This window comes from Bos taurus, chromosome 3 (genome assembly GCF_002263795.3).
Source record: "Bos taurus isolate L1 Dominette 01449 registration number 42190680 breed Hereford chromosome 3, ARS-UCD2.0, whole genome shotgun sequence".
Classification (NCBI taxonomy): domain Eukaryota; kingdom Metazoa; phylum Chordata; class Mammalia; order Artiodactyla; family Bovidae; genus Bos; species Bos taurus.
In genome coordinates, this window is record NC_037330.1 from 57,599,863 (window position 1) to 57,626,805 (window position 26,943).

The 26,943-nt window shown below is 38.2% G+C and overlaps 2 protein-coding genes across 2 annotated transcripts in view; one reads left to right on the plus strand and one right to left on the minus strand.

The window, feature by feature from the left end:
• ODF2L (outer dense fiber of sperm tails 2 like) overlaps positions 1 to 26,943 on the plus strand; it is a 399,873-nt gene that overhangs the window by 285,388 nt on the left and 87,542 nt on the right. The gene's annotated exons all lie outside the window — the stretch shown is intronic.
• CLCA2 (chloride channel accessory 2) overlaps positions 7,336 to 26,943 on the minus strand; it is a 41,451-nt gene continuing 21,843 nt past the window's right edge. Inside the window, exons 10-14 of the mRNA XM_024990096.2 lie at positions 21,968 to 22,192; positions 19,299 to 19,569; positions 16,393 to 16,563; positions 12,829 to 13,062; positions 7,336 to 7,879 (exon numbers count right to left, since the gene is read on the minus strand). Coding sequence (XP_024845864.1) covers positions 7,437 to 7,879; positions 12,829 to 13,062; positions 16,393 to 16,563; positions 19,299 to 19,569; positions 21,968 to 22,192 — 1,344 coding nt within the window. The 3' untranslated portion in view covers positions 7,336 to 7,436. The remainder of the gene's footprint in view (positions 7,880 to 12,828; positions 13,063 to 16,392; positions 16,564 to 19,298; positions 19,570 to 21,967; positions 22,193 to 26,943) is intronic.

Here is a 26,943-nt window from a genome sequence, read left to right on the forward strand (position 1 = left end):
AGAGATTGACGTTAACTTTTCCTTTCTTGTAATGGTCATGCCAGGTATTAGTATCAAGGCTATCTGGTCTCAAAAAAGTTGAAAAATGTTTCCTATTTTTCTATTCTCTTGAATAGTTTTAAACAAAGTATTTGTTTAAAACATATTATTTCTTCTTTAAATTTCCCTCTGACCATTGTTTTAGCTTCATTGTGTAAGTTTTGCTATGACGTATTTTTATTATTATTCAGTTCCAAATATTTTCTAACTTTATTTTGGGTTCTTTTATTAGCATATGCACTATATAAAAAGAAGGCTATTGCTTAATTTGCAGACATTTGGGGAGTCTCTAGATAATCTATCATTAATTTCTAGTTTAATTCTACTGGAGCCAGAAAGCATACTCTAAGATTTAAATTATTTGATATTGGTTGAGTCTTACTTTTTGCCTCAGCTTATGGTCTATTTGGTAAAACATTTCATGTGCTTTTGAGAAAAATATTTTCTCTGTAGTTATTAAGTTACAGTGTTCTGTACATGTTCAACCAAGTTAATTAATCATGTTATCCAAATTTTCTAATTTGTTACCAATTTTTGTCTTTTTACTGAGTTATGTTAAAATCTCCAATTATAATTGTGAACTTATCTATTTATTTTTCTTTCTATTCAGTTCTATCAACTTTTGCTTTATATATTTTACAGCTATGGTTTTGGTGTAGGCAAATTTAGGATTGTTATATAATTATCATCACAAAATATCTTTTCTATCTCTAATAACACCTCTTGCATAAAATCTACTTTTAATGATATTAATTATGGTATACTGGTATTTTGAATATTGAAAAGTTAAAAAACACAGCACAGTTCTTGGCATATGGAATTTATTCAATAAAGTATCTTTACACTTCTTCATTTCATTTACCCAACCTGTAGCCTTGAAGGGGAAGATTGGAGAGAAGTCAACAACATGAAAAAGCTGGGGCTTTGCATTAGATGGCATCAAGTAAGAATGACCAATATATGTATGTAGGACATTGGTGTGTTTAATAGGTAGTTTTAAGCTGTTTGCCATATAGCACCTCGATATGACTCTTGCTTCCACACCCTAGTTCCTGACATCCTTTAGTAATGGTAATAAGACTGCAAGGTATTCCTACAGTATTGATGACAGAAAAATTGGTACAAATGTTTTGGAAGGACATATGCATTACAGTTTAAGTGTGTTTATCTTTCAACATAGCAATTCCATCCTAGGAATTTACCAACAGACTCATATAGGTGTACAAGAGTATATGTACAAGCATAATATAATTTGTGCCTCAAAATATACTTTATAATAGCAAGAAGTAGAATTAATAAGTAAGCTTATTTATTATCTATTTTATCACATCTTAAACATCTGTAGTTTTAATAATAGCATGTATTACTTTTATAAGTGAACTAAATTCCTATATAAAACTAAAATGTTAGACTAAATACTATCATTAGGAAATCCTAAAATGTTAGCATAGAACTGATAGTTCTGTTTTCTCTGTTCTTAATTTCTAACCTATTTTTCTTTATTCTTCCATTTAACACTCTCCTTTTTATTTTATCTTCATGCTCTTGCTTCTTCTTTCCTATATTAGTGTGAAGTAAGATTATGCCAGTTTTATAAATGTTCTTTTGAATGTTTGCTAACTTATGTTGCTTCTGTTCCACAGGCCACGATATCTTTCTGTCGAAAGCTATTGCCTATTGTACTGAATGAATTCCTCCTTCTTGTGCCCTTGAGACAAGTGTTCTCAGAAAGCAGCTTTTTGATATGACTTAGCAGCCTCCCTGGAGAAGGCAATGGCACCCCACTCCAGTACTCTTGCCTGGAAAATCCCAGGGATGGAGGAGCCTGGAAGGCTGCAATCCATGGGGTCACTGAGGGTCGGACACGACAGAGCGACTGCAATTTTACTTTTCACTTTCACTTCCATGCGTTGGAGAAGGAAATGGCAACCGTTTTGTTATTGCCTGGAGAATCCCAGGGAGGGGGGAGCCTGGTGGGCTGTGGTCTATTGGGTCGCACCGAATCGGACACGACTAAAGTGACTTAGCAGCAGCTTAGCAGCAGCCTTCCTAGTGGCTCAGATGGTAAAGAATCTGTCTGCAATGCAGGAGACCTGTGTTCGATCCCTGGGTTGGAAAGGCCCCCTGGAGGAGGGCACAGAAACCCACTCCAGTATTCCTGCCTGGAAAATCCCCATGGACACATGAATGTAAGAAAAGGTGTCCATGGGGTCACAAAGAATCAGACACGACTGAGCGACTAAGCACAGAAACCTATAGCTGAGGGAGACCTGGGTTCAATCCCTGGGTTGGGAGGATCCCCTGGAGAAGGGAAAGGTTCTCCACTCCAGTATTCTGGCCTGGAGAATTCCATGGACTGTACAGTTCATGGACTCGCAAAGAGTTGGACAGGACTGAGTGACTTTCACTTCCACTTTTCACTTTTCTTACATTCATGTGTCAAATATTCATATGAATGGTGCCTTTCTCTTCCTCCCTATGAAGCCAGGTTTCTCAATCATGGCACTATTGACATTTTTGGTTGCCTAGATTTTAAAACATATCTTTGCTCAATATAAAGCTCTTCATTGGCAGATATTTTTTAGCACTCTAAGATATCATTTTGTTTTTTTCTGGCCTCAATTATTTCTGATGAGTAGTTAGTCACCTTTCCTATAATATATGTAGGTGTTATTTTCTTTATATAGATACCAATTTTAGATTCACTGAGCATGTTAGACCTGTGGGTTGGTAGTGTGAATCAAATTTGGAAAATTTTCATATTTCTTTGAATATTTTATGCTCTATTTCCCTCCCTCTAATTCTGGTACTTATTTACTTGTACATTAGACTACTTGATAATGTCACACAAGTCATTTGGTTGTTTTGTTTGTTTCATTTTTTACTGAAATGCTTCAGTTTAGATGCTTTCTAATTTCCTTTCTTTAAGTCATATGATCCTTTCTTCTGTAGTGCCAAACTGTTGTTAATCCATTACAGACTTTTCCCATACATTTCATTTTTCAATTTTAGGATTCTGATTTGTTTGTTTTTAAAGACTTTCACATCTTTCCTGAAATTCTTCCTCAATTAATCACTTATATCTATCTTTTCCTATAATTTATCTTATTTATAGTGTTATTGTAAACTAATTATCTACCAGTTCCAAATCTGGATCATTTTCGGATTCTCTTTTATTGACAAAGTTTTATTCTTATTGATTATAGAACACATTTCTTGCTTGTTGCCGTGTATATTAATGTTTTATTATATATTGGATGATACATTGTAAAGACTGTGTTATGTCATCTTTCTCTGAGTTATGTTCTAGCATAATTGAATTATTGGTGAATATAATCATTCTATAGAGTACTGGTTTTAAACTTGGTCAGAACAGATCTATTTTAGTTTTGCCCTTGGTTCTAGGGCCTAATTCTTAGTCTGCGGGTGTGATCCTCACCACTGTGTGGCCCTTCTAGAGTTTCAGTGGAAACACACGGTGCTTAGAGTTGCTTCCTTTCTGGAATTTCCTCCTTCAGTTGCCAACTGCTTTAGCAACCCAGAACTCCTACTTTTGGTTTATCAGCTCAGTAAGACTGTTGCTGTCTGCTTGAGCCCTATCCAGATAGTCTGAGCAAACTGGAAATGCCTTCTGGGGGAAATGCCGGTTAAATGTTGATATCACCTAGACTGTGTTCCTTTTTTCAAGGATCATATCCCCTCCAGTTTTCACCTGTTTTTCTTGGTTTCCAGTGCCTTCAAAGGGTTGTGATTTATACTTTTTTTTCCAGGGTTATAAATATTATCAGCAAGATGATTGGTTTGATATGAACAAATCTGCCATTAGTGCAATTGGATTCATCATGTTGTTTTAAACAAACGATATAGGCAGGGATCAATTCTTCTGAAATAATTACATTATGGCAGAAGGCAAAACCTAAAGCAAACAAAATAATTTTTAGTAGACTTTCTAATAATATGCAGGTGCAAAAGCACTTTTGGAACAGACAACATTGCACATATAACAGCAATCTGCTCAGCACATAGGCTACATGAATTCATCTCCTAAAAATCTCTCTCTCTCCCATTGAAATTTAACCTTTTACTATCCCTAAAAAGAATAGTGTAAAAAGGAAAAGGATATTGTCCTCAATATCAGGAACAGATTTACATAACTAACCATTCTGGCATATGAATATAATAATAATAATACTTGCCTATATTACCTCCCAGGCAGCTTATCCATCTTTGGGCTTCCCTGGTGGCTCAGATGGTAAAGAATCTGCCTGCAATGCAGGAGAGCTGGCTTTGATCCCTGAGTTGGGAAGATCCCCTGGAGAAGGGGACAGCAACCCACTCCAGTATTCTTGCCTGGAGAATTCTATGAACAGAAGAGTCTGGTGCACTATAGTCCATGAGATTGCTGACAGTCGGACATGACTAAGCTGCAGAGCAGCTTATGTCACCTTCAATTCCTAAACTTCTCTTTCCTCTCCCAAATAATTGAACAATTGGCTCAAAATTTTTTCCTCTTCTTGCGATCTTTGATCAGATTATCAGTGATGTCACTATTCATGTGGTATCCCACTAGTGACCAATACTTCACAGTTCCTCATTCTCTTTGGCCCAGCTCTCATGTATTTATATTCCTTATTATTTGTTCAGGATCAGTGTCACCTCCTTTCCTATGGCTCTGTTCTATTGATGATCACTGGGGTCTCTAAATCAGTATCATCCCACATTTACCACATCTTTCTTATTGTCTAATGTACACCTGGATAAGCCTAGGTGTACTAGGTAGGAGATGAGCTCCTAGCAAGCAGTTGCAAGCACCATGTTTCTTTCAAAGAACTCACTCATTTCAGCCAACTTTCTTGCAATGAGTAAAAGATAAGCCAACAAAGTGTTTTTCACTCCCTCACAATCACTGAAGCTCGTTTATCCTATACCTTTGATGAGATCACTCTTACAGCTCTGCTATATTTCAGTTTACTACTTCAACATCATTAATCTGTTTCAGTTCTATCTCTCTCAATTCAGTGATTTGTGGATTTAAAGCCATGTGTTCATACTATACCCACAAAACTAAAAAAAAACAACAAAACCCTATTTCTTCAGCCTAACCCTGTATTCTTGCTTATTAACCTTGAAGATTTAAATATTTCTAGGCATAATCCCTGGCATCTTTCCACATTTTCTTAAATAGACAGGAGTAGACTTCCCTGGTTGTCCAGTGGTTGAGATTATACTTGCCGGTGCAGGGGACACAGGTTCGATCCCTGGTCTGGGAAGATCCCACATGCCAAGGAGCACCTGGGTCCATGTGCCATGCTTACTGAAGCCCTAAAGCTCTAGAACCTGGGTGCTGCAACTGCCAAAGCCTGCCTGCCTAGAGCTCATGCTCTGCAACAAGAGAAGCCATGACAATGAGGAGCCTTCACACACAACAAAGAGTAGCCCCTGCTTGCTGCAACTAGAGAAAGCCCACACAGCAACAAAGACCAACACTGCCAAAATAAATAAATAAATGAATTAAAAAAATAGACAGGAGTGAAGGAGCATTATGGCAACTTGACTCCTGTTTACTCTGCCATTAGCCAGCACAGTGCTTTAGATTACTTCCTTAACCCTTCATTTCCCTATTTTTAAATTGAGGAAAACATTTGAAAACCCATGCACCCCATCTTTGTCCCTTTGCATTCTTGTTCCAGCTTCCTACTATTCCCTCTCCACCTCCAAACTGGAAGTGAAGTTGCTCAGTCATGTCCGACTCTTTGCGACCCCATGGACAGTAGCCTGCACCAGGATCCTCTGTCCGTGGGATTTTCTAGGCAAGAGTACTGGAGTGGGTTGCCATTTCCATCTCCAGGGAATCTTCCAGATCCAGGGCTTGAACCCAAATCTCCTGCATTGTAGACAGACGATTTAACGTCTGAGCCACCAGGGAAGTCCATCTCCAAAACTTAATCTAATTGTCATTCTTAGTTGGTACTAGTAATGAAACAGTTCTAATCCACATTATTGTTTGCATTCACCCAATAAAATTTTAAGTTTTATAATATGCAAAGCATGCAATTTTATTGCCCCATAATCTTAAAAAAATAAGGGTAAAATTAAATAAAAGATAATTTTTTATTTCCTTATGACCTGTGCTTGCCTCTCTCTAGTCACCATCCACCCCTGTAGGTAAATACCTGTAGGTAAATAAGCTTTTATGGGGAAAGGATTCGTGAAGTCTTATTTAAACAGTAAAAAACAGAATTAGTTAATAATCTCCAAAGGTCAGTTTCTCCCCTGTGACTTTTTTGGTTGAAGTTGAATGAAATGATATAGCCTATATATGTGTTAAAATAGGCTCAGAACTATGTAGTTTTTTCTTTACTTAGTTTTATGAGAGCTATAACCATTTTCATTGAATAACACTCAAAGCAAATTACTTGGAAAGCTGCTTTGATAAGAGTAGAACATTATAAGCAATAAATTTAATATACCTCTGTTATAAAACCAGTGCCAGGGGACAAGGATAACACCTACATTTTAAGGTTAACTCTTACAATGAGCCAAATCTCTTTGAGCATTAGCAGTGGCATCTATCTGTAGTCTAATTAACCAAATGAAAGAAGAAAAGAACTTTACAATAGGTGCTTCATATATAAAATACAACTTGACCTTTAGTCATAAACAAGCAACCTGTTCTGAACAAATAAAGAGAAATGAAAAATTAATCATAGCAACTGAGCAACTGCTTCATGTAGATAATTATACTGTATCATTCCGGCATAACCTCCTTCTCTTTACTTGGGGCTGTTTTTCCTCTTCAATAGAGTAAGCTTTTGAATCTTTGATTTGATTTTGCTATTGCCTTTGCCTTTAAACACATTAACTTAGAGAATGCTGCTGCTGCTGCTCAGTCACTTCAGTCGTGTCCGACTCTGTTGCACCCCATAGATGGCAGCCCACCAGGCTCTGCTGTCCCTGGGATTCTTCAGGCCAGAACGCTGGAGTAGGTTGCCATTTCCTTCTCCAATACATGAAAGTGAAAACTGAAAGTGAAGTCACTCAGTCATGTCCGACTCTTCGCAACCCCATGGACTGCAGCCTACCAGGCTCCTCTGTCTATGGGATTTTCCAGGCAAGAGTACTGGACTGGGTTGCCATTGCCTTCTCCGAACTTAGAGAATAAATTCCATTATTTTGTCCATAGCCAAAGCCTAAAGGTTTTCTAATTCCCGTCCCCCTCAATTAATGCTATAAAAAAGATTTTTGGTCTATTTACCGTGTAAAATTCTGATCTATACTGCACAGAAACTCAAGACATTTTTAATAATTTGATGTTAATTTGACTTTATTAGTATGTTTTTGTAAAGTGCAAAAGCCATGGATCTTATATTTAAGAGGGAATGTACTCTGTACATTTCTCATAGTAATTTTGTTTCATTCTCTTTCTTACCTGCTCTCTTTTTCCTGTTTAAAACACAGTGTGTTACAACTATAGTGAGGCAAATGATTCCTATAACACCTATTGCTGTCAGAACTCCTTTTAATATAAGATTATCTCTGTCAAGTACAGGAGAAGAATTTGGGAGAATCAACAGAGATGCCTGGGCAATGTTAGAGATAGCAGACTTTAAGGAGTTTCTGTCTACTGCTCGTATTGCCACATAAATTCTGTGGCTTTTTTGTGCCTCTCCATCAGGTTGATATTCAGGTCCGTTTGTGAAAAGCTCTGATGAGAACTTAAATATCTCCTTGGTACCAGCTTGCTGAGGATTTAACTTCGATGTATTCACTAAAATGGCATTGTTAAAGTCATCTTGAATATTCTGCAGACTTTTACTCACTCTTATTTCATAGCTGTTAGCTGAAATTAAAAAAAAAATACAAATGGGGAAGTTAAGTGATTTTGAATAAACTCTCTAGTTTATTAGAAATGGCTTAATGACAATAGCAACCAAAAAAATCAAAATACCTATGAATAAACAAGGAGAGAAATATGCATAAGAACAAAACTTTTAAGACACTACATAAGAACTCATACTAAAACCTGAATAAGAGAAAAGTTTTATTATGTTTTTCAATAGCAAGATTCAACACAATAAAAGATGTTATTTTTTCCCTAAGTTATTTTGTAAATTTTACATGATATTATTAAAAGTAGCTCTAGTTTCTGTTTTAACAAGCTTATTGCAAGTTTAAACAGAAACTAAATAATCAAAATTAACCATATAAATTTAAAAAATAGCAAATTTATAGTGGAAGGACTGACTTTATCAGATATAAAAACCCTGCAATGCTTCAATAGCTAAAAAACTGCAGTACAGGTGCATGAATACATTCATGTATAAAAATTGACCAAGACATATTCAGGAACTCATCTCACACGCTAGTAAAGTAATGCTCAAAATTCTCCAAGCCAGGCTTCAGCAATACGTGAACCGTGAATTTCCAGATGTTCAAGCTGGTTTTAGAAAAGGCAGAGGAACCAGAGATCAAATTGCCAACATCTGCTGGATCATTGAAAAAGCAAGAGAGTTCCAGAAAAACAACTATTTCTGCTTTATTGACTATGCCAAAGCCTTTGACTGTGTGGATCACAATAAACTGTGGAAAATTCTGAAAGAGATGGGAATACCAGACCACCTGATCTGCCTCTTGAGAAACCTATATGCAGGTCAGGAAGCAACAGTTAGAACTGGACATGGAACAACAGACTGGTTCCAAATAGGAAAAGGAGTACATCAAGGCTGTATATTGTCACCCTGCTTATTTAACTTATACGCAGAGTACATCATGAGAAACGCTGGGCTGGAAGAATCACAAGCTGGAATCAAGATTGCCGGGAGAAATATCAATAACCTCAGATATGCAGATGACACCACCCTTATGGCAAAAAATGAAGAGGAACTAAAAAGCCTCTTGATGAAAGTGAAAGAGGAGAGTGAAAAAGTTGGCTTAAAGCTCAACATTCAGAAAATGAAGATCATGGCATCTGGTCCCATCACTTCATGGGAAATAGATGGGGAAATGGTGGAAACAGTGGCAGACTTTATTTTTTTGGGCTCCAAAATCACTGCAGATGGTGACGGCAACCATGAAATTAAAAGACGCTTACTCCTTGCAAGAAAAGTTATGACCAACCTAGATAGCATATTGAAAAGCAGAGACATTACTTTGCCAACAAAGGTCCGTCTAGTCAAGGCTATGGTTTTTCCACTGGTCATGTATGGATATGAGAGTTGGACTGTGAAGAAAGCTGAGTGCCGAAGAATTGATGCTTCTGAACTGTGGTGTTAGAGAAGACTCTTGAGAGTCCCTTGGACTGCAAGGAGATCCAACCAGTCCATTCTGAAGGACATCAGCCCTGGGATTTCTTTGGAAGGAATGATGCTAAAGCTGAAACTCCAGTACTATGGCCACCTCATGTGAAGAGTTGACTCATTGGAAAAGACTCTGATGCTGGAGGGATTAGGGGCAGGAGGAGAAGGGGGCGACAGAGGATGAGATGGCTGGATGGCATCACTGACTCAATGGACGTGAGTCTGAGTGAACTCTGGGAGTTGGTGATGGACAGGGAGGCCTGGCGTGCTGCGATTCATGGGGTCACAAAGAGTTGGACACGACTGAGAGACTGAACTGAACAGGCTTCCCTGATAGCTCAGTTGGTAAAGAATCCACCTGCAATGCAGGAGACCCTGGTTTGATTCCTGGGTCAGGAAGATCCACTGTAAAAGGGATAGGCTACCCACTCTAGTATTTTTGGGCTTTCCCTGTGGCTCAGCTGGTAAAGAATCCACCTGCAATGCGGGAGACCTGGGTTTGATCCCTGGTTGAGAAGATCCCCTGGAGAAGGAAAAGGCCACCCACTCCAGTATTCTGGCCTAGAGAATTCCATGGACTATATAGTTCATGGGGTCGCAAAGAGTTGGACATGACTGAATGACTTTCACTTTCATTTAGCACTGTACTGGGCACTTAATATGGCTTAGGTGGTGCTAGTGGTAAAGAAACCACCTGCCAATGCAGGAGACATAAAAGATGCAGGTTCAGTCCCTAGGTTGAGAAGATCCCCTGGAGAAGAGCAGGACAACCCACTCCAGTATTCTTGCCTGGAGAATCCCAGGCACAGAGGAGCCTGGTAGGCTACAGTCTATGGGGTCGCAAAGAATTGGACATATTGAAGCGACTTAGCACACAGTAAATAATAAAAACTCAGTTTAAACAGTTATTAACCCACACTCTTAATGAAGAGGTAAGGGCATAATCCATTTCCATAATACCTTGTCCACATATATTCCCAAACATAATAATGATCTGGTAATATTTTGCTTGTTTCACATACTTTGTCATCTTTTTACAGTGTATTGTATATGGTAAAGAGTTGGTACTGTATATACAGTGATATATACAAGTTGTTCATTTATTGCTAATAAGGTTTTTAATAATAGTGAAAATTTTCATAATTGTAATGCCAGAGACATACCCTGATTGTTTTTAACTCTGGTGATAGAGGTGACTATCACAGCTTTCTAGACAACAATTTGTGAAGAAAAAAAAAAAGAGAGGATGAAAGCACATGTTTATAAGTTAAACAGGCACCTACTTGCTAGTTGGTATACTCATGGCTAATTGGTCAATTTTGCCATTGCTGGGTCATCAAGTCAGTTATGATTGAGTGATCTCAGCAAGTTAATACACATCTCACCACTCCCTACCTGCCGATCTTTTGTATTTGAGATTTCGCATTGTAACAGGCTTGATATGCTTTAGTCATCCTGCTCTAGTCATCCTCTCCATCCTGCAGGGCCATTTATGTGAATGTGTGAAATCCTCTCTCCCTTTCTAAAGCCCTTTGTAATATCAGTTCTAAAGTCCCATTCAGTTGTATTTCTTCTTTTCAAGCCATTCAAAATCACTGATACTGTACACCCATTTTCTTTGTACTCTTAATTCAGTGGTATAGTTGAAACCACTGGGAACTGGGAACACAGTTACCAGTAGTCTGAGCTTGTCTCTTTTCACACTACTGTGCTTCTGAGGCAGTGAGGAAAGAGGAAAAGTACTAGATGGCAGGCACCACACTTTCTTTTACATAAAGATGGGAGTGAGTGTGGGTGGCTACTTACTTCAAATAAGAAGCTAGAGAACTCTAGCAACACAAATCAACAGCCCAGGAAATTAACTGGGCCCTCTTTCTCCTCCATTTTGTATTATATATGTCACCTTCAGTCAGTTCAGTTCAGTTGCTCAGTCCTGTCCGACTCTTTGCGACCCCATGAATCACAGCATGCCAGGCCTCCCTGTCCATCACCAACTCCTGGAGTTCACTCAAACTTACATCCGTTGAGTCAGTGATGCCATCCAGCCATCTCATCCTCTGGCATCCCCTTCTCCTTCTGCCCCCAATCCCTCCCAGCATCAGAGTCTTTTCCAATGAGTCAACTCTTCGCATGAGGTGGCCAAAGTACTGGAGTTTCAGCTTCAGCATCTTTTCCTCCAAAGAAATCCCAGGGCTGATCTCCTTCAGAATGGACTGGTTGGATCTCCTTGCAGTACAAGGGACTCTCAAGAGTCTTCTCCAACACCACAATACTTTGTGAAATAGATAGTCTTAGTTATATTTTTCACATATACAACTGAGGCTAATAGAGTTTAAGCAAACTGCCAAAGATACAACAGCTGGACTTGTAGTCACAGCAGGGACTACTTTTTGGCTCTAATGTTAAGTTACAGCTGTTTCCATTATACAAACGATGCATCCATCCCACAGTTTCAATCAATTCATATCTCCAAACTTTAAATTAGGAGAATCCTTAAATTAGAATGTAAAATATTTCTCTTCCTTCTTCTCTAGCAAGAAGAGATAGATTGTGATAACAGATTCTTCAAGACAAAACTACAATATTGACTGTTTCTCAGCAGTGCAGAATTATTTGTAATTAAGATGCTTTCTGGAGAGAGTAGTAGAGAATTATAAGCCAAAAAAAAAAAAAAGATAGAAATTGAAAGCAAGACTGGCAGAGGCCTAAGGTGGCTGCTGTTATTCACTGATATTGACAAACTGGCTTTCAAGAGAGAAGGTTAGTTCCTACAGAAATCTCAATCAGAGGCTTTTGGAAATAAACCATTTCATGTGTAACCAATGATAATCTTGTTCTGGTAATGGCAAAGATGTTGGAACATTTATTCTTTCAGAAAATTTAGTCTGTTGAGTTGCTATGAAGAAATGAGGTAGGTGGAAGCTGGAGGCTGGCATAAAAGCATTAGAAAAGAGAGGGTAGAAGTAGGAATTCATCATGTCCAAGCAAGGGTTAGAAAGCCTCAAATTGGAGAACAGGTACCAGCCTCCCTAACAAAAAATGATGACCAGAAGTAGAAGACAGTGTGCCAAATACTTCATGACTTACAGGAATTATTCCCTTAAACTTGAATTGTAAATCCTTGAATTTACAATTTACCTTTCAATCTTCAGAAGACTAATTGCCTCCAGTATTTAAAAGTCCATGCTCTGTCATATAAAACCCATTTCTTTTGACTAGATCACTGTTATATGTGATATTTAGGTTTCCAACAGAGGTTTCTACATTAGTGTCAGTAAGTCTACCAGGACCTCTTCAATCCTGGGGGAGCTGGTACATTCTCTTCCTGTACTCCAGGATACATGGCCTTATCAGCAACTCAAAACTTTTCATGACAACCCTCTGCAACTTTGTCAGCTGTAAATCTCCAAAGCTATTTTTACCCAGCTGACCCCTGACAGTTACTGGAAATGCCACTTTGTAGAAAAATAGATAATGAAAGCAAGAAACCTACCCTGGCCCTGGTCTAAGTCTTCTCCAGGTGCTGTCCAAGATAAAATCACCTCTTCTTCCTCTTTTACAGCTTCCAGGTCAATAATTTTGCATGGTGGAAACACATCAGGATGTGGGCCAGCTGGAACGCCCAGCACAGAAAAGGAGCCCCCTGAGCTTATTCTGCTAAAGCCCCACTTTTGCTCCTCCTCACTCCTGCCCACCGATTTTCTTGGGGCATTCATCTGAATATTACCTGTGACATCAAAGAAAAGAATAGCCAAAACAACAAATTACAATCTCCTGGATAGCTTGTTTTTATAGATTATTGACATTTTAAGACCCTATTTCCTTTTCTACATCTTTAGAATAAGTTGGTTTATTCAACAGTTCTTTTATTCATTCAACCATTCATTCATTCAATAAGTATTTTGAGGGCCTATGCTGTGCCAGCAATCAAAGACAAAACAGTGTCCCTCACAGAATTTAGAAGTCCTGTTTATAAACACATGTTTTATAATTGTGGCAAATGTTGGAAGGAAAAAAAGGAAGGGTGCTATGCCTGTCAATACAGGAGCCGCAGGTTCCATCCCTGGGTCGGTAAGATGTCCTGGAGGAGGAAATGGCAGCCCACTCCAGTATTCCTGCCTGGGAAATCCCATGGACAGAGGAGCCTGGTGGGCTACAGTCCATGGGGTCATAAAGAATTATACAGGACTTAGAAACTAAGCAACAACAAACAATTTAAAGTGGTATCAAGGAAGTAACATTTAAAGATTTCCTATACTATGAGTAGGAGTCAGGGAGGTAAAGAGTGGAGGTTAAGAACATTCCAGGCAGAGAAAACAAGCTGAGTTAAAAATCTTGAGGTATGGAAGAGCTTTGCACATTAGAAAAATTTAAATCTAGGAGGAAGATAGTTTGAGATGAGACAGGAGGGAAAAGTTCAGGCAGGACCTTGTGGGCCACTACAATAGTTTTATAGTTTAATCTTACATGCTGTGGGGAAGCAAGGCAGTGATACAGTCACTTTGCTCTCTGACAGGTCACTCTGGCTGCTCTCAGCGGAGAATGGACTAGCATAGCGAGCAGTGAGGCTTCTGCAACAGTCCAGATAGAAGAAGATAGTAGCTGGGTTGGTGACAGCAGTGGAGGGGAGGCAAGTAGGCATTTTTAGATGCATTTTGGAGATAAAAATCAGCAGTCTGGTTATGCATTTGAATATGGAATGGTAAAGGAGAGAAAGTTGGTGAACAAAAAGAATAGCTCCCACCTTCCTAAAATGAGCAAATGGAAAGACAAACAGCCTAAGAAGAGAAGACAAATTTAATTTTCAAGGTTCGTGGTCCCTGTAAATCATCTAAGTGATGATGTCAAGGAGCCAGTTAGACATAGATTTTAAGCTCAAAGAAGAAGTTTTAGCTACATTTAATAATTTTGAACCTCCAAATTTGGAAATTATCAGCATAAAGATGTTATTAAAGCCATGTAGGTTATTGATATTACCCAGTAAGAATTTCAGCTGTAAAAACAAATAGCATTTGCTGAGTGCTTGCTATATGTCAGGCACTTTTTAAAGTACCTTCCGTGTATCAACTATTAACTTTTTCAGCAATGCTGTGAGGAGAGCACAATTACTCCCATGTTTATAGATGACGAAGCTAAGCATACAGTCTAAGTGACTTGCCCAAAGTCACACAGCTAGTGAATAGAGGAGCTAGATTTCAAACTCAGGCAGTGTGGCTCCAGATAGAACAGTGAGAAGCTTAAGACTAAGCTCTGATAATTGCCAACACTTAGAGGCTTGGTAGAAAAAAAGGAGGGGAAAAAGAGCCTAAGAATAAAAATTCCAGAGAATAAGAGGTAATTTGGAGAGTGTGGTATCATAGAAACCAGGAAATGACAAAGAAGAAATCAGTCAGCTGTGTCAAGAAAAATGAGGACTGAAATGTATCCTTTGGACTTAACAGCAGGTGGCCATCGGTAACCAGAGCCAGAGCAATTCCAGTGGAGTCATGGTCACGTGGCTGGAAGTCTGCTTGCAGTGAGCTGAACAGTAAACTGGGGGCAAGAATGTACAGACAGATTGAATTTCAAGGAACTAGATGACAGAGTAAAGAGGTGGACAGTAGCTTAAGGGGGACCAACAAAATTTCTTTTTAATATTCTTGAATGCTTTTCAGAGGGATCAGTAGTGTGGGAACGTGCAAGGGAGAGCTCTCAAGCTCTGAATGAGCAGGCTGGGTGGAATCTACAGCAGATTCAGCAGAGGCCTTGGGGAGGAGAGGAAGGGAGTAGTTCCTGCAGTGTCTGGAGATTTGGTTGTGTGAAAACAGAGCAGTTGCCATTTTGTGCCATATTGTGCACGTTCAGGGTCATCACCTGAAAATGAGCTAACGAATGTTATGTGAACTAGGCATGCTTAGAGAAATCTAAATTTTTCTTTCTGTGCATGAAGTACACAGATAAAAGCAGAGTTGAATATGACTTTTCTATTCTCAGTGTACTGTAGATATTGATATTTGAATCCTTTAAATTCATGGCTTTAAAAAAAATACCAGTCTGTATTCTGCAAGCTCCTTGATAGGAATCTTATTGATTTGATATCAATAAGTCCTGGTATCCCAAGTTCCTAGGACTAAGCCTGTCACTTAGTAGGCTTTCAAAAACGTTGATGTATAATATAAAGGAGAAGATATCTATTTAGAAGTGACGTATTACATCTAGATACAAAATCATATCTTGGTAGTAAAGTTGAGTTACCTTGCAAATTGATTTACATTGGTTTTGAAGTAATCCAAATTATTTTAAATATAGGTGAGAGCAAGTTATACTCTAGCAATACAAAAAATATCAGGAGATGCAAATCCACTGTAGCATCTTAATTGTTTTCTACTGAAAAGTACAGAATCATGCTATTGTATAGTCCAAATGATTGGTTATAGCTGCTAGAATACATGTAAGTATTCTTAAAGATTCTGCTGTTTTGCATATAAGAATGCTTCCAAACATTTTTTAAGATTATGTTTAAAGACTACAGCATATTTCTGTTTGTTATACTTTAACCACTGCTTCCTATCAGGAACTACTATAATAATGGTGTTTAAAAGAGATGTGTATGGTCTATGTATTTGGCACTTTGAGGCAGGACATCTTCAGGAAGCCCTCACTTTCCCGTAATATCCACACTCATATTTTCCCAGGAACTCGTTTCCTGTGTGGATTGTTTGGGCTGCTTGCTTCCTTCTTTAAACTGCTAACAACTTTTTGCCTCTTCCTTTTGCCTAAAGCTCTATAGAGAAATATAGGAGTTGGAACTGAGAAAATCAATTAATCCCCTTGCCTGGTAGTAATTCGGATAAAACAGTCACAAAAAGAGGTCAAAATTATCTGTGGGAATTACCTACTGCCTTCCTGTTATCCACTATCATACATCACTAAGGATTGAAGAGATAGTCAACAAATTATGCACTGACTTGCACGAGTTTTGAAATTCACCTCTCTCTAATACATACACATACACACACTCACTAGAAATACACACACTAAATGATGTTATTCAAATCACAGTGTTTATGATTCTTACCATTTGTTATGTAACCTGGTGCGTACATAGCATGACTTCCTGGAATAGAGTGGGCTAGGGTGCTTATGCTGGGAGAATGGTTGACATGCACTTTCAAGCTATATCTACCATTTACAGGAAAGGAGAAAAAATACCTCGAGTAAATTCCATCATTTTTTATAATATCGGCACCTGTTTATATACATGAAAAAAAAAACTCAAGGTCAGTACTTATCACAGTTGATTACTAACATTTAATCAAATTATTAAAATAAGATTTATTCTCCTTATTTTTCCAATTTTTGGCATATGCTGGCATGCTAATAGCTACTTTTGACATTATCAGGTGGTTAAAAAATTCCATGGCTCTATAATTTCTCCTTGTGATTCATTAACCTCTGAAAATTTGTTTTCTAAAAGTGAATGAGTTTATCTGCTTTAGTGCTAGTAAAGCATTTAATCACCTTTAGAGTTCTCATTTCTATCACTGAAAATAGTACTAGGTTTTCACAGAAACCAAATACATTCTTAAGTCGGTTTATAGTCACAGACCCTTTTGAGGTAAAAGTTTTCTGCTCCCAGTGAATAAATATATATGCATATAAACACACACTTTCATACAAACTCAAGATGTTTATGAATAGCCCGAAGCCCTGATTAAAAAAAGAAACTTTGGTAGTTGATGTAACAATGTGAAATTATTTGATTTCCTCACTAGAGGATACATGGAACTGTTGTTCTCAATTTGAAGAGGCTCACTGACTTGGAGTATGACAGGCTTTGGGATCTGTCTGCTTCAGGAGAATGTGTCTTATTTCTGGAGGCATTCTGAAAGCTTGCTAGACTTTCCATTTGCATTGCTCCTCAGAGAGCCATTCAATTCCAAACCAAGTACATGACTGAACGGCAGCAAGGCCTGGACTCCAGGGCAGCCGTAGAAGGTGTAGCTTAGGCTGGAGATCACATTCACTGTTCAAGTGCAGATGGCCGCATGGGGCAAGCAGCTTGTCCTGTTCTAGAGTCAGTTCGGTTCTCACACCACACACCCAAGCCCTGTACTGAAGGGCTCTAGAATCTCAACTAGAGAGGCAGGGCTGCTTCTTAATATGAGAAAAATGGGAGTATATTTTATTAAAACAAAAAACACTAAGCACTTTATGATCATAGTAGTTTTAGAAAACGTTTTTATGTACTGGAAAGAAACCAGATCTTGATATTTATTGTTCTAATTATTTATAAAGGTCTATCTTTGTTGAGAAATGATAAAGCCAAATCTCTTCCTGCTGTGGTTACCACTGTTACCTCTTTTAATTGCTGAGAAATTAAAGTTCTCAGAAAGAAATGGGAAAGAACACTGACTTGGATCTCAGAGGACTTTTTTAAGGTCTGGATCTGCCACTTAGTAGCTGATCCCTCTGAGCCTCAGTTTTCTCTCCTGTAAAATGGACATAACATCTCACATGGTGATTGTGATGATTACTTGAGAGTATGCATAAGAAAGTCCATTTTAAATTATGATATTTTATTAGTATAAATTTTATTATTGTTCATTTTATTAGCTGCTAAATACTATTTCCATTATAAAAATAAGTATTAGAAAACTATATGCAAGTGTGTAAATACAGAGGGAAAATCAAAATTTACACTTTGATGTTTAAACAGCCTTTTCATTGTTTCTTTCATCCGGCTTAAATTTTGACATCAGATAAATAAAATGGTTCCAGGGAATAAATATAAAAGCCTATTGAGCATATTGAGCATAAGACAGCAGGATCTGTTTTTCAGGCCAGCCCAAGTGTATTTTTGGAGTATATACAAAGTGAAAGGTGTGGCCAGAGATAAGCATCAGAGTCTGAAAAGTTGTTTGGATCCATTCCAGTAGGCAGAACAAGAGAATTTCTCTAGTATTGTCTGAGGTGGACTTGAACTAAAATCCTTTAAAAGAACTTTTGCTTCATAAATATCATGCAAGATTGCTATGTCAAGATACTAATGAGTTGTCAAACATGAGGCTCTTAAAAAAAATTTACCTTGGAAACAACGAAGAGAAGGAATATGATTTTACTGGTAGATCAAACATTGGGTCTGCCAACATAAACTTTGAGGTCTATTGTAATTCTGAGAATTTAGATTAGGAAAAGAACAGAACAGGAAAGATAAAACAATAAAGGAGTTTGTTTTTAAAAGTTAACACAAGTTAGTCAGAAGAAGCCCAGCTGCTGCTCTTTGCCCAGCTTGATGCTGTGCTATGAGGTATGATGATGAAATTCTTAACTCTATGCAGAATGAGTGCTTTGAGGCAGAGTTTGGTTTTATTTGCTTTGTTTTTCCAGTGATGGAAAAATCTCTATCCTGATTCCACTAGGCTTACTGGCCTGGTCTTCTTGTGATCAAATAACACATGTAAAACGCACTGGCTATTTTCTCTCATCAACTGAGCTAGTTAACTAAAGAATAGTCTATGACATCTCATGACTCACAAGTTCAAGCATCTCCCTTTTTGGGTTTTCATTTACTACTTAATTGTCTAATCCAATTATTTCAGTGCATAGTAAAACTGGTGAATCTGAGAGGAATGTGGGCATGCCTATTCCCAAGTGACTTTACTGAATGTGCTCAGTGTCACAGGACAAGGGGAAGCCAAGACCTGAATGGTGGGAGACTTTCTCCCTCAGTGCTGCTCACACACAGCCACTCTCAGGAGCCTCAAGAGGACTTTCTTTTCCCAAGTTCACTTTTTGCTTTTGCTGTGCAGATGGAAACCTGTAGCTACTTGGTATGTCAATGACTATGACAATTTGAGAATCTCATAAGGTTAGGGGATAAAAAATATAAATTTAGAGAATTAAAAAAATAACTTCATATTGATATTGCAGCATCAGAACAGCTATTAAGAATGTGAAAAATGACATGGAATTCCTTGTTACCTGCTCCATCATCAAAAAGTTTCAACATCACTGGATCTGCAGTCTCTGGTTCAATTGTAGCAATTACAGTGGCATTGAGAATGGGATAAAACCCCTTTCTCACAATTGCATAAATCATCAAAGGATGGGGAAAATGGGTGCTGTCTCTTTCCACAAAGGCTTCCACAGTGGCAGGGGGCATGGCTGAGCGGGAGGCGCGAGAGGTCACTGTCACTTTCAAGGCTTGAGGAGAGTGGTGGGTATTGTTCAGTGTGTAAGTCCATAGCCCAGGCTGCAAAACAAAGACTTTGTTTGTCAAGAAGAAAATCAACCCTTATTTTAAAGTGCAAGCCTAACCTCCAAGGGTTTATTGTTCTTGTTTTGTTGATACTGCATTTTCTAAAATGATACAAAAGAATGTCAGGAAGAGTAATATTGGTTACGAGATAACCAAATTCAGTATTTACATGACTTTCACTGTACAACCCACTTTCTCTTTAGGGAATTACACCCTGAATTTGTTTGTGGGGAAGGACACAACTTGATTCACATTTTTAGAGAATAATAATAAGTGTCAGCTTCAAAGTACTTGGCAAACATTAATCTGAGCTCCTTCACCCGAAAGGAGGTTCAATGTTTTTATTCCTTTTACATAATGGAAAAAATTATAGCAAATCAAGTGGACAATTATAGTTTATGTGGATAACCTGGACTAAAAGGCAATAGTACCTTCCTTCCCTCTACTTCCTTCAAAATTCCCAGACCCAGAAATCTCAAGCAACAAAATCCACATGCACTATAAGGGATCAAGAAAAGGAGTACTATTTTTTAATAGATCAGGATTTCATAATGTCTATGTTGAATTATAGAAATATTGCTAGATGCCATTCTCTTTATCTGCCTGGGCTGCCTGAGGGAAACCTGCAAAAGAATATCTAGAAGAAAAAACTTAAACTACAATGTAGCAGAAATTTGTTCTTTTGATAAAATTGTCCATAAGTATTCCCTTTTTTCCCCATTCCTGCCTTTGCTCCTTCTTAAACCCTGGAAGTAGCAGGAGGAACACAGTGGAGCAGGAGGAAGAGGAGAGAACAATGGGCTAAGGTTTGACTATAATATTAAGATGCCTGAATGCCCTACCCAGCCTTCTTCATTGGGAAACAATGCTTTACCATTTTACAGTGAAGTCACAATTCAAACAACAAGATTATCTATCTCTTTTTTTCTGTTTTTAATTTTTTTTTGGCTTTTGTACTCATAACATTAGTAACAGGCACGTGGTGGAAACTCCACATGGAAAACTTCTCTGTGGGCATAATAAGTGTTTTAATACAGGGCACCTAATCCAGACAAAGGGGTCAGGCAAAAGCAGCAAGAAGTAGGTAAAGTGTTCTGGTCCTTGTGTACAGGTGTGAAAAGAACATGATGAGTGTGGAGAAAAGTAGGGGCGGAGCATAAGGTATTTGGGAGAAAGGTTAAGAGATAAGCTTGGGGTCAGGGAGTGGGAGGTACAAATAGTATATAAGAGAGGCTCAGTGATATATTGTGCAACCTGGGGAATATAGCCAATCTCTTGTAATAACTGTAAATGGAAAGTAGCCTTTAAAATTATATTAAAAATTTTAAATTAAAAAATAATTTTAAAAAAGAGATAAGCTTAGGCAGAAGCCAGAAAGTAAAAGGCTTGTGTATTTTATTCTGAGACCATCAAAAAGTTTTGAGTAGGACACAGATTTGATAAGATTTGTGCTTCAGAATGATCACTCTAATAAAGGTGCTTGAAAGGAAGGATGCTGGTGCAGAGGCTGGAAGACCTAGCAGAGGCTATCAACAGTGACATGAAGGGGAGGTGAAGGCCAACAGACCTGAAGAGGGACTGCATGCAGGCAATGCAAGAGTGGATCTAACGAACTTACCACCCTGCTTACAACCTTTAGTGGTTCCCTTTAACTGTTCCTCTCATTGACTCCTGTATATCCATCTAACCCCATCACACCCTCCTCTTCTTCCCCTAAATCTCCACTTTCTATGCTATTCTGTATTTCATCCACATCAAACTAGTACTTATAGTTCTATGAAAAGCCATATTCTTTTTCTATAAGCCTTTCTATGTGCTGTTTCCTCTGCCGAGAATGTCATTTACACCTCTCGCTCCTCAGTCCTCCATATTTCCATCTGGATGTCTTCACTTTCAGGAAGCATTCTCCTTCCCCTACTGCCTGCACATGCCTTCTTGGGTTCTGAGTACCCTGTTCTTATTCCTATTATGGCATTTTATTGTAAAGCACCTAGAACAAGACCTGGCACATAGGAGGTGTTCCAAAACATATGTACTGCATGTGTTTATATTATAAATTCTAAGTAGAGGGTTTTTTTTTTTCTAAGTGTACAGATAAGTATTCTATATAGACTTTGTAAAGAAGGAAGTAAGCAAAAACTTATTTGCACTGCATAAGTACTAATTTTCACTGTTGAAGTGAGAGAAGGCTTTGATATCCATTTTAAAGTTTTGAACATACCTTAGTCGTTCCTTTTAAATTTTGAACATTCACAAAATTCCCTCATAAATTTAAAGTAGAATTTTGGTATATCAGAATTGATTTCCTTTACACAATGCATTTAGCTCTGTGATTCAGTCGAAAGTCATGTGCTTGTAACGTTGTCATTATGAACAAGCTTACAACACTTACCTTAGCTGTTCCTGGAATCCAGAGGTGAGCAGTCCGAAAAGGTAGATTGATGATAAAATCATCCATGTTGTATTTTCTTCCATTAGGATCAAATAATATAATCTCAGGGGGACCACTGGTCTGCCACATAACTAGAAAGGTAGTGTCATTGCCCACACGGTCATCCACAGTAACAGTGTTTTTCAGCTGATGCTGAGGTTTAACATTTTCACCTGTACTTTCAAGCTGTTCAAAAGAATATATAAGTGACAGTTTCCAGCATATGCATAATCATTCCATATTTTCTTTGTTTTTATGACAAAACTGAGTTGGCAGAAATAAAAACCATTTGATTCTAACATGTCCTAAGTATACAAATTATTTTTCATATAAAAATATTTGCTTCAGCAAAGTATTATAAAATACTTTGTATATAAAATATACAGTAGATATAAAATATTTTTGTAGCTAGTACACGTGTCACTTCATTAATTTTTATCAAGAGATTTTAGGTGTTCTCATATTTGCCTCTTATCCATATCAACATTAGCTTCAGAGTAGCAGTTAAAACAAGCTTCTTTTTACTTTTGTTTGTGACTACGCTCTAATTAATTTGTATATAATTTGTCCAGATACCATTATGTATTTTGATAAGAAATCAGACATGGGTTTCAGCTGGGTTTTGTACATTAAAAAAAATCATTTAGTCATGATTTAAGCTGTATGCACTTACACTGTGTGTGCAATTGTGACTTGTGTGTGTGTGTAACATATGTAAACTGCATACAGATGACAGGCACTGTGCTAAATGCTTTATATATATTATCTTACACAATCCTTATGAAAGTCCTCTGTTATTGTTGTTCAGTCACTAGTCCTGTCCGACTCTTTGCGACTACATGGACTGCAGAATGCCAGGCTTCCCTGTCCTTCACCATCTCCTGGAGCAAACTATGTCCACTGCACCAGTGATGCCATTCAACCATCTTGTCCTCTGTCCTCCCCTTCTCTTCCTCCGTTCAATCTTTCCCAGCATCAAAGTCTTCTCCAATGAGGTGGCTCTTCATATCAGGTGGCCAAAGTACTGGAGCTTCAGCTTCAGCATCAGTCCTTCAATGAATATTCAGGGTTGATTTCCTTTAGGACTAACTGGTTTGATCTCCTTGCTGAGGGACACTCAAGAGTCTTCAACACCACAATTCAAAGTCTTCTTTATGAACCAACACTCACATCCATACCTGACTACTGGAAAAACTACAGTTTTGACTAGACAGATCTTTGTGGGCAAAGTAATGTCTCTGCTTTTTAATATGCTTTCTAGGTTTGTCATAGCTTTTCTCCCAAGGAGCAAGCATCTTTTAATTTCATGGCTGCAGTCACCATCTGCAGTGATTTTGGAGCCCAAGAAAATAAAGTCTGTCACTGTTTCCATTGTTTCCCCATCTATTTGCCATGAAGTGATGGGACCAGATGCCATGATCTTAGTTTTCTGAATGTTGAGTTTTAAGCCAGCTTTTTCACTCTCCTCTTTCACCTTCATCAAGGCTCTTTACTTTCTCTTTGTTTTCACCATAAGGGTGGTGTTATTTGCATATCTGGGGTTATTGATCTTTCTCCCTGAAACCTTGATTCCAGCTTGTGCTTCATCCAGCCCAGAATTTTGCATGATGTACTCTGCATGTAAGTTAAATAAACAGGGTGGCAATATACAGCGTGGATGTACTGCTTTCTCGATGTGGAAACAGCCTGTTGTCCCATGTCCAGTTCTGTTGCTTCCTGACCTGCATACAGATTTCTCAGGAGGCAGGTCAGGTGGTCTGGTATTCCTATCTCTTGAAGAATTTTCCACAGTTTGTTGTGATTCACACAGTCAAAGGCTTTAATGTAGTCAATAAAGCAGATGTTTTTCTGAAACACTCTATGTGTGTGTGTGTGTTTTTTTTTCCCTGTGATCCAACAGATGTTGGCAGTTTGATCTCTGATTCCTCTGCCTTTTCTAAATCCACCTTAAACATCTGGAACTTCTTGGTTCACATACTGTTGAAGCCTAGGTTGGAGAATTTTGAGCATTACTTTGCTAGCCTGTGAAATGAGTGTAATTGTGTGGTAGTTTGAACATTCTTTGGCATTACCTTTCTTTGGGATTGGAATGAAAACTGACTGACTTTTTCTAGTCCTGTGGCCACTGCTGAGTTTTCCATATTTGCTGGCATATTGTGCACAGCACTTTCACAGCATCATCTTTTAGGATTTGAAATAGCTCAGCAGGAATTTCATCACCTCCACTAGCTTTGTTCATAGTGATGCTTCCTAAGGCCCACTTGATTTCACATTCCAGGATGTTTGGCTCTAGGTAAGTGATTACACCATCGTGGTTGTCTGAGTCATTAAGATCTTTTTTGCATAGTTCTTCTGTGTATTGTTGCCACATCTTTACCATCTTCTGCTTCTGTTAGGTCCATACCATTTATGTCCTTTATTGTCCCCATCTTTGCATGAAATGTTCCCTTGTTATCTCTAATTTTCTTGAAGAGATCTTTGTCTTCCCATTCTACTGTTTTAGTGTTTTGTCTTAGTCTTTCCTATTCTATTGTTTTCCTCTATTTCTTTGCATTGATCACTGAGGAAGGCTTTCTTATCTCTCTTTGCTATTCTTTGGAACTCTGCTTTCAGATGGGTGTATCTTTTCTCTTTTGCCTTTTGCTTCTCTTCTTTTCTCAGCTGTTTGTAAGGCCTCCTCAGACAACCATTTTGCCTTTTTCATTTCTTTTTCTTGGGGATGGTTTTGATCACCGCCTCCTGTACAATGTCATGAAACTCCATCCTTACTTCTTCAGGCACTCTGTCTATAAGATCTAGTCCCTTAAATCTATTTCTCACTTCCACTGTATAAATGTAAGGGATTTGATTTAGGTCATACATGAATGGTCTAGGTGTTTTCCCTACTTTCTTCAATTTCAGTCTGAGTTTGGCAATAGGAGTTCATGATCTGAGTCACAGTCAGCTCCTGGTCTTGTTTTTGTTGACTGTATAGAGCTTCTCCATGTTTGGCTGCAAAGAATATAATCAATCTGATTTCGGTGTTGACCATCTGGTGATGTCCATGTGTAGAGTTGTCTCTTGTGTTGTTGGAAGAGGGTGTTTGCTATGGCCAGTGCATTCTCTTGGCAAAACTCTGTTAGCCTTTGCCCTGCTTCATTTTTTAATCCAAGGCTGAACTTGCCAGTTACTCCAGGTATCTCTTGACTTCCTACTTTTCCCTTCCAGTCCCCTATGATGAAAAGGACATCTTTTTTTGGTGTTAGTTCTATAACGTCCTGTAGGTCCTCATAGAACAGTTCAACTTCAGTTACTTAGGCATTAGCGGTTGGGCATAGACTTGGATTATTGTGATTTTGAATAGTTTACCTTGGAAAGGAATAGAAATCATTCTATCATTTTTGAGATTGCATCCAAGTGCTGCATTTTGGACTCTTTTGTTGACTATGACAGGTACTTCATTTTTCCTAAGGGATTCTTGCCCACAGTAGTAACTGTAATGGTCAGCTGAGTTAAATTTGCCCATTCTGGTCTGTTTTAGTTCACTGATTACTAAAATGTCAATATTCACTCTTACCATATCCTGTTTGACCACTTCCAATTTACCTTTATTCATGGACTTAACATTCCAGGTTCATATGCAATATTGCTCTTTACAGCTTTGGATTTTACTTCCATCACCAGTCACATCCACAACTGGGAGTTGTTTCCACTTTGGCTCAGCACCTTCATTCCTTCTGGAGCTATTTCTCTGCAGTTCTCCAGTAGCACATCGGGCACCTACTGACCTGAGGAGTTCATCTTTGAGTGTCCTCCTATCTTTTTGCCTTTTCATACTATTCATGGGGTTCTCAAGGCAAGAACGCTTAAGTGGTTTGCCATTCCCTTCTCCAGTGGACCACGTTTTGTCAGAACTCTCTACCATGACCCGTCTGTCTTGGGTGGCCCTACATGGATGGCTTATAGTTTCATTGAGTTAGACAAGGCTGTGGTCCATATGATCAGTTTGGTTAGTTTTCCGTGATTGTGGTTTTCATTCTGTCTGCCCTCTGATGTAGGAGGATAAGAGGCTCATCCTGAAAAAAATCTTCCTACCTTTGATTTTCTCTTTAATAATATGAAATTTAAAAAATGCTTAGCAAAAGTAAACACAAAAATTTAACAAAACATTGTTCATGTGTTCATATTGTTCACGTTGTCCTCAGAGGGCATAACGAGCCCTCTGAGATGAGTGCTGTTGTCACTCACATTTCACAGATGAAATCATTGACACTTAGGGAACAAAGCTGCCACACAGCAAGGAGGTGAAATGCACATAGAGCCCAGGCTAGCTGACACCAGATCCTCTTCATTTCATTGCTGTGCATTCACAAAGGATACAAATCTATACATAACTTTGAAAAATTATATTTATTAAATAAATACATTAGCAACACTGTAAAGTTGCTCAGACTTGTAAAGAACATAAAATTTTATTGGTGAATAACAGCAAAGACTTGAACGGTTCTATGAAGACCTACAAGACCTTTTAGAACTAACACCCAAAAAAGATGTCCTTTTCATTATAGGGGACTGGAATGCAAAACTAGGAAGTCAAGAAACACCTGGAGTAACAGGCAAATTTGGCCTTGGAATACGGAATGAAGCAGGGCAAAGACTAATAGAGTTTTGCCAAGAAAATGCACTGGTCATAACAAACACCCTCTTCCAACAACACAAGAGAAGACTCTATACATGGACATAGCCAGATGGTCAACACCGAAATCAGACTGATTATATTCTTTGCAGCCAAAGATGGAGAAGCTCTATACAGTCAGCAAAAACAAGACCAGGAGCTGACTGTGGCTCAGACCATGAACTCCTTATTGCCAAATTCAGACTTAAATTGAAGAAAGTAGGGAAAACCACTAGACCATTCAGGTATGACCTAAATCATCCCTTATGATTATACAGTGGAA